This window comes from Girardinichthys multiradiatus, chromosome 18, assembly GCF_021462225.1.
Source record: "Girardinichthys multiradiatus isolate DD_20200921_A chromosome 18, DD_fGirMul_XY1, whole genome shotgun sequence".
Classification (NCBI taxonomy): domain Eukaryota; kingdom Metazoa; phylum Chordata; class Actinopteri; order Cyprinodontiformes; family Goodeidae; genus Girardinichthys; species Girardinichthys multiradiatus.
Genome location: NC_061810.1, coordinates 30,118,899 through 30,127,684, shown reverse-complemented (window position 1 = coordinate 30,127,684; position 8,786 = coordinate 30,118,899). Strand labels below are relative to the sequence as shown.

At 40.0% G+C, this 8,786-nt stretch overlaps 1 protein-coding gene across 1 annotated transcript; it reads left to right on the top strand.

The window, feature by feature from the left end:
* The first annotated feature begins 2,863 nt into the window (after window positions 1-2,863).
* Window positions 2,864-6,386, top strand: guca1c (guanylate cyclase activator 1C). Its single transcript, XM_047392479.1, has 4 exons — window positions 2,864-3,141; window positions 3,383-3,532; window positions 4,739-4,826; window positions 6,029-6,386. Exons 1-4 carry the CDS (start codon window positions 2,947-2,949, stop codon window positions 6,163-6,165), a joined length of 570 nt encoding a protein of 189 aa, XP_047248435.1. The 5' UTR covers window positions 2,864-2,946; the 3' UTR covers window positions 6,166-6,386.
* Window positions 6,387-8,786: the final 2,400 nt, after the last annotated feature.

Sequence of the window (8,786 nt, the reverse complement as noted above, 5' to 3'; positions counted from 1 at the left end):
TTAAATGTGCACCTCAGCTCTCCTGTTTCCACCAGAACTGTCCGTTGGGAGCTCCACAGGGTCAATATACACGGCCGGGCTGCTATAGCCAAACCTTTGGTCACTCATGCCAATGCCAAACGTCGCTTTCAATGGTGCAAGGAGTGCAAATCTTTGGCTGTGGACAATGTGAAACATGTATTGTTCTCTGATGAGTCCACCTTTACTGTTTTCCCCACATCTGGGAGAGTTACGGTGTGGAGAAGCCCCAAAGAAGCATACCACCCAGACTGTTGCATGCCCAGAGGGAAGCATGGGGGTGGATCAGTGATGGTTTGGGCTGCCATATCATGGCATTCCCTTGGCCCAATACTTGTGCTAAATGGGTGCATTACTGCCAAGGACTACCAAACCATTCTTGAGGACCATGTGCATCCAATGGTTCAAACATTGTATCCTGAATGCGGTGCTGTGTATCAGGATGACAATGCACCAATACACACAGCAAGACTGGTGAAAGATTGGTTTGATGAACATGAAAGTGAAGTTGAACATCTCCCATGGCACATCTCCCTGCACAGTCACCAGATCTAGGTGAGTCAGGAAACGTTTTCCTCCACCAGTATCACGTAGTGACCTGGCCACTATCCTGCAAGAAGAATGGCTTACAATCCCTCTGACCACTGTGCAGGACTTGTATATGTCATTCCCAAGACGAATTGACGCTGTATTGGCCGCAAAAGGAGGCCTTAGACCATACTAATAAATTATTGTGGTCTAAAACCAGGTGTTTCAGTTTCATTGTCCAACCCCTGTATATATATATATACAGTACAGACCAAAAGGTTGGACACACCTTCTCATTCAAAGAGTTGTCTTCATTTTCATGATTACGAATATTGTAGTTTCACAATGAAGGCATCAAAACTATGAATTAACACATGTGGAATTATATATTGAACAAAAAAGTGTGAAACAATTGAAAATATGTCTTATATTCTAGGTTCTTCAAAGTAGCCACCTTTTGTTTTGAGAACTGCTCTGCACACTCTTGGCATTCTGTTGATGAGCTTCAAGAGGTAGTCACCTGAAATGGTTTTCCAACAGTCTTGAAGGAGTTCCCAGAGATGCTTAGCACTTGTTGGCCCTTTTGCCTTCACTCTGCAGTCCAGCTCACTCCACACCATCTCGATTGGGTTCAGGTCCGGTGACTGTGGAGGCCAGGTCATCTGGCGCAGCACCCCATCACTCTCCTTCTTGGTCAAATAGCCCTTACACATCCTGGAGGTGTGTTTGGGGTCATTGTCCTGTTGAAAAATAAATGATGGTCCAACTAAACGCAAACCGGATGGAATAGCATGCCGCTGCAAGATGCTGCGTTAGCCATGCTGGTTCAGTATGCCTTCAATTTTGAATAAATTCCCAACAGTGTCACCAGCAAAGCACCCACACACCATCACACCTCCTCCTCCATGCTTCACGGTGGGAACCAGGCATGTAGAGTCCATCTGTTCACCTCTTCTGTGCTGCACAAAGACACGGTGGTTGGAACCAAAGATCTCAAACAGACTCATCAGACCAAAGCACAGATTTCCACTGGTCTAATGTCCATTCCTTGTGTTCTTTAGCCCAAACAAGTCTCTTCTGCTTGTTGCCTGTCCTCAGCAGTGGTTTCCTAGCAGCCATTTTACCATGAAGGCCTGATTCACACAGTCTCCTCTTAACAGTTGTTCTAGAGATGTGTCTGCTGCTAGAACTCTGTGTGGCATTGACCTGTTCTCTAATCTGAGCTGCTATTAACCTGCGATTTCTGAGGCTGGTGACTCGGATGAACTTATCGTCCACAGCAGAGGTGACTCTTGGTCTTCCTTTCCTGGGGCGGTCCTCATGTGAGCCAGTTTCTTTGTAGCCCTTGATGGTTTTTGCGACTGCACTTGGGGACACTCTCAAAGTTTTGCCAATTGTTCGGACTGACTGACCTTCATTTCTTAAAGTAATGATGGCCACTTGTTTTTCTTTACTTAGCTGCTTTTTTCTTGCCATAATACAAATTCTAACAGTCTATTCAGTAGGACTATCAGCTGTGTACTGTATCCACCTCCTGCACAACACAACTGATGGTCCCAACCCCATTTATAAGGCTTGAAATCCCACTTATTAAACCTGACAGGGCACACCTGTGAAGTGAAAACCATTTCAGGTGACTACCTCTTGAAGCTCATCAACAAAATGTCAAGAGTGTGAGGAGCAGTAATCAAAGCAAAATGTGGCTACTTTGAAGAACCTAGTATATGTATATATATATATGTGTGTGTGTGTGTGTATATACACACACCTATGTACATTTATCTGGAAAGACCTGCCCATGACCAGGAGCAATTACCAGTGAAAGTAAAGCCCTGGGAAAGTGTAATGATCCAGGTAAATTTGTATTGAAACCTGCCCTGGGTTTTTGAAAGTTATGTAGAATACAGGCATGTCTTCACATAAAAACTGAGATGACTTTTAAATTTTCTGCTTTCAAAGACAGACAAGGCAGCAGTTGTTGTGTTTTTAAAACAAACTGCTTGGTCAATAACTTGATCTGGATGGCATTAAATTGCCCTCTGGTAATAAAGTAAGAAACCTTGATGTTACCTTTATCTAGTAGATTGAGCATCTAATTAACAGCCAAATCTGCAGGAACGTTTTTGTCTCCTACAATTCAGCTCAATTACACAAGATAATGGCACTTGTTTCCTCTTTTGTTTTCTACTCAAAGTCATGAGGTTCCTGGAAGCCTCTGCACTTATCCAATTAAAGTGTTATCTCTCTTTTGGGCTTAAAGATTAGGAGAGCACTCTCTTCTCAGACAGAAATCAGAGGTGCTGCTGTTGCTGGCACACTATCTTCTCCTAGCATTGGTTTCACAGCCCTTTCACTGCAGGATCTGTAACAAAAAAAAAATCACAATCCTCTAAAGGAGTGATGGGTTCCTACAGCTCAAACCTGGATGATATCTTGGAGGAGGACATGCACCACTGGTACACAAAATTCATGAGGGAATCCCCATCAGGACTCATCACTTTATTTGAGCTGAAGACAATGCTTGACATGAACGGAATGACAGAGGAGGCCAACAGTTATGTGGACCAGGTGTTCTTTACCTTCGATATGGATGGGGTAAAATAGACATTTCTACTTATTTGTTTTCAACAGATTTACCATGACCAACATTTACCAACCAAGTGATGAAGAGAGTATGCTTATAAACTTATGAGTGGAAAAGTTAAATCTGTAGAGTAACGTTTCACTATATTAAAACCAAACGCAAAATGATTTGATTTTGAATTTTAAGATCATATCTGAAGAAAACTTTGATTGTGCAGCACACTTATGTTGTCTTTGCTGTCTTTTCCTCCAGGATGGCTATTTAGACTTTGTGGAATACATCGCAGCTATAAGTTTATTGCTGAAGGGAGAAGTAAATCAGAAATTAAAATGGTACTTTAAGCTTTTTGATCAAGATGGAAATGGAAAAATTGACAAGGATGAACTGGAAACAATATTTAAGGTACAGTTTGTTCGTTAATAATGTTTCACAGTATGACTGTAACATATGCAGAGCACGGAGGCTTGCTTTCTTGGATCCTTAAAGAGTGACTATGAACAGATCCTGAACTGGACATGACATCTAATCTGGGCACCTCTTACCTCACCAGTGGACTAAATATAGCCTTATCCAACACAGACTAAATAAACCAGAGGTCATATTCTTCTCCCTTTATTCTTTGAACCAATAGCCCCTTTTCCACTGGAAGCCCCAGGATTTGTTCTTAAGGCCACGGGCCATTTATTTAAATCAGCCTAATGATGTATGGGGAAGTTGTGAAGAAAACTGCACTACACCTTCAGTCCATCAGCACTGCATTAACATTTTTGTCTTATAGAACTGTGGCAAAATAGTTTATAATTAATGCCAACAATAACTTAAAGTGCTACAAACAAATGTTCAGTTTTTTTCAGGTACTTGCAGTTATTCACCACATACGTACTAAACGCTTTATGTTCACTTTCAGCTGCCACAAACAGATAACAGGTAGCGGGAAATCCCAGAGTGCTGGGCCAAGATCAGGCAGCAGTTAGTGGGGGAGTCCCAGTCCAGCCGCCCGGTTAGCTTGGCTTACCTTAGCAGCCAGACCAGCCTGTAAGCGGAGCTCCACTGCTCCAAAAACTACAAAAGAACATTTCAAAGTAGGCCTATTCTTGATGAACTGCACAAATGAAGTTTTGAGGTCTACTTTCTCGCTTTAACATCTTAAAACTACTTTTTGTGACAAATTAATGATACAAAAACAATTAATTTGTATAGTAACCTCCGCCATTACAGCAGCTGCTGGTGCAAAGTCTCGCTGCACCCGACCTTGCCCCTTTACCAATCCTGGGGAAAGCTGAAAAGACCATCTCCACAGTAGGACCATTTACCTGTGAAAATAAAGCCCTAGGAAACTGAAATTACCCAGGTAAATTTGTATCGAAACGCGCCCGGGCTTTCCAGGGACTGTGTACAAGCAATGGAAAAGGAGCTAATGTATTTATTCTGAAATGTTGTATAATTTTGTGCCACATTTCTTTTTAGGCTAAAAAGAAATGTTATAAATCCATTTCTTTATTTGTTAGAGTTCCTGCTTTGTTTGTTTTTTAATTCAGTGGTCACAGTATTATGGTAAACAGATAAACTACTACAGCTTTAAAAGCTGCTGTGGAATTTCCTTTACAGGCTATTCAAGATATCACCAGAAGTTACGAGATTCCTCCAGAAGAGATTGTGACTCTTATATATGAAAAAATTGATGTCAAAGGAGAAGGTAATAAACACGGTGCTAAAGTATTCACACCCCTTGTACTTTTTCACAATTTATCCTGTTACAACCACAAAATTCCATGTATTTCAGTGGAATTTTATATGATAGAGCAACACAAGTAGTGCATAATTGAGAGGTGGAAGGTGAAGGATGATTATGATTTTCTTTTTACAAATAAAAATCTGAAAACTGCAGGATGCATTTGTATTTAGCCTTCTTGAATCAATACTTTGTAGAACCATCTTTCACTGGATGTTTTCTAACGTGTGTCTCTACCAGCTTTGCACATCTAGAAAGAAAATAGCTCAAGCTATGTTAGATTGCAGCAGGTTCTCAAATGGATTTAGGTCTGGACTTTGACAGGAGCATTCTGAGATGTCAACATGTTTAGATCTAAACCAGTGGTGTTCAAACCTTTTGGTGTCTTAGCTTAAGAGTGAATCAGTTCACTGCTGGGCACAACCTGTCTGTTATTCCTATCTTATTTGGGAGGTGTGGTTGACCATGTTGCTAGGTGTCTTCTAAGAGCTGTGATTGGCAAAAAAAAAAAAAAAACTAAACAAATGCACTCCTAGTAACCAATGGGAAGAAGTTAACAGATGATAGAATTTAGACATTATTCCAAAATGTGTAATTCAGGATGATGACTTAGCTAAATTAAATTAATTGTCACACAGCACCAGCATTTTTGAACGTGGCTTATTTACATGCTAGTCATCATTTCGATTAGCTTATTACGTTTACTCGCCATGCAGGCCATTTTCCTACTTCATCTATTTTAAATGTAGAACTTACTATATTTAGCAATTAGTTGTCTTTAAAAAAAAACTTGGTTGCACAGGATTTTATTTACTTGTTTCAGACATAAGAGGGCTGAATATATATGCAAGGCACACATTTCAGACATTTATTTGTAAAACATTTTTACAACCATGCATCATTTCCCTTCCACTTCAAAAATATGCACAACTTTGTGTTGGTATGTCACAAAAAACCAATAAAACACACTGAAGCTTCTTAAAATGTTTAGACGTTTTGAATAAAGCAGCTGTACCCATTTTAGAAAATTGTGTCTTTTTGACCAAAAGTGGCTTAAAGTTTCCATGAACTGAAATTAAAATCTACCGTATTGTGTTTGGCTCCACAGCGCCCAGACAGTAACATTCAAAATGTGTAAGATTGGCTTTTAATTCCTATTTTTTCAGGTGAGCTGACGCTGGAGGAGTTCATCAGCGGAGCAAAGGAGCATCCTGACATCATGGACATGCTCACAAGAATGATGGATCTGACAAATGTGTTGGAAATCATTATCAAGGGTCAGAAGAGAAATTCTGTCAATTGAGATGTGATTTCACGAACTGATTTTTGCAGAGTTATGAACAGTGGAAAAAAAGACTATCCTTGAAGGAATTGAGCACAATTTCTGACAGCATAACATTGAAAGGCTGAACATCCCTTTTATTCAATTCAATTTTCAATTCAGTTTATGTATATAGCACCAATTCCCAACACGTCGTCTCAAGGGACTTCACAAAGTCAGGTACATACCTTCCAATTAATCCTAACCATTGAACAGTGCAGTCAGATTCAGTTATTTATTCAAACTGGATAAAAAGTTTTTCTATCTACGGAAACCCAGCAGATTGCATCGAGTTAGAGACTTGTAGCGGTCACTCCTCCTGGATGAGCATGTAGCGACAGTGAACAGTCACTTGCGTTGACTTTGAAGCAATCCCTCATACTGAGCATGCATGTAGCGACAGTGGAGAGGAAAGACTCCCTTTTAACAGGAAGAAACCTCCAGCAGAACCAGGCTCAGTGTGGGCGGCCATCTGCCATGACCAGCTGGGGGTTTGAGAGAACAGAGCAGAGACACAAAGAGAACACAGAAACACTGATTCAGGTGTACTTTCTATGGGAAGGAAAAGTCAATGTTAATGGATGTAGCTCCTTTAGTCATTTCATCTAGAAAGAAAGAACAGATAAACTTTCAGCCAGTTTTTAAGGTTAGAGACTGAAAGAGAGCACTTATACTTAGTTACACTAAAAGCTCAGTCAATTGCTATGTCTAGGAGAGAGAAAGGGTTAAACACTGAAAGACAGGGCCATGTGAATCATCGGTAGAAGCTTGGACGATGTCCCCCTCCAGAAAGGTGTCACAGGTAGACACAGAGTCAGGCCAGGTGTAGCTTCTAGGAAGAGAAAAGAGAGAGAACATAAAGTTAAAAGCTGAAATAATAGCAAATAATGCAAAATTGGAGAGTAGCGTGAGAATGTAGTAAAGAGGGTGAAAGTGGTCATTATGTCCTCCAGCAGCCTAAGCCTATAGCAGCATAAATACAGAGATAGCTCAGGATAACCTAGGCCACTCTAACTATAAGCTTTATCAAAAAGGAAAGTTTTAAGCTTAGCCTTAAAAGTAGACAGGGTGTCTGCCTCACGGATTAAAACTGGAAGCTGGTTCCACAGGAGAGGAGCTGATAACTAAAGGATCTGCCTCCCGTTCTACTTCTAGAGACTCTAGGAACCACCAGTAAACCTGCAGTCTGAGAACAAAGTGCTCTGTTAGGAACATATGGAACAATCAGATCTCTGATGTATGATGGAGCTAGATCATTAAGGGAATATGTGAGGAGGAGAATTTTAAATTCTATTCTGGATTTAACAGGGAGCCAATGCAGGGAAGTTAAAATAGGAGAAATATGATCTCTCTTTTTAATTATCATCAGAACCCCTGCTGCAGCATTTTGGATCAGCTGAAGGCTTTTAATGCATTTTGTGGACATCTTGATAGTAAAGAATTACAATAGTCCAGCCTTGAAGTAACAAATGCATGGACTAGTTTTTCAGCGTCACTCCTGGATAGGATATTTCTAATTTTGGCAATGTTCTGGAGGTGGAAGAAGGAAGTCCTAAAAACCCATTTAATATGGGATTTAAATGACATGTCCTGGTCAAAAATAGCACCAAGGTTTTTTATTTTATTACCGGAGATCAATTTAATGCCATCCAGGTTAAGTGATTGACTAAGCAGTTTCTTTTTTAAAGACTCCGGTCCAAAGACAACAACTTCTGTCTTGTCTGAATTTAGAAGCAAAACATTTTAAGTCATCCAAGTTTTTATGTCTTCAAGACATGCTTGTAGTCTATCTAACTGGTTGGGCTCATCAGGATTTATGGATAAGTAAAGCTGAGTATCATCAGCGTAACAGTGAAAATGTATTCTATGCTGCCTGATAATTTGACCTATTGGAAGCATATATATAGTAAAGAGAATTGGCCCAAGTACTGAACCCTGTGGTACTCCACAATTAACCCTGGAGTTTAAAGATGATTTATCATTTACATGAACAAACTGGAATCTGTCAGACAGATACGTTTTAAACCAGCTTAGCGCTGTTCCCCTGATCCCTACAGCATATTCCAGCCTTTCTAAGAGAATATTATGATCGACTATCAAATGCAGCACTGAGATCTAAGAGGACAAGTACAGACACAAGTCCATTATCTGAGGCTATAAGAATGTCATTAGTCACTTTCAGCAGAGCTGTTTCAGTGCTATGATGAGCTCTGAAACCTGACTGAAACTCTTCAAACAGGTCATTGCTGTGTAAATGCTCACACATTTGATTAGCAACTATTTTCTCAAGAATTTTAGATAAGAATGGAAGATTGGATATAGGTCTGTAATTTTTCAGTCATCTCGATCAAGTGAAGGTTTCTTAAGTAAAAGTTTAATTACAGCTACCTTAAAAGCCTGTGGTACATATTCATTTACTAAGGATAGATTAATCATACCTAAAATGGGGCTGGTAATCAGAGGGAACACTTCCTTAAATAATTTGGTTCGGATTGGGTCTAACATACAAGTTGAAGGTTTAGATGAAGCTAATATTTCTGATAACTCAGGAAGCTCCACAGGATCAAAACAGTCCAAACACAAATCAATTTCTGCAGTTATTT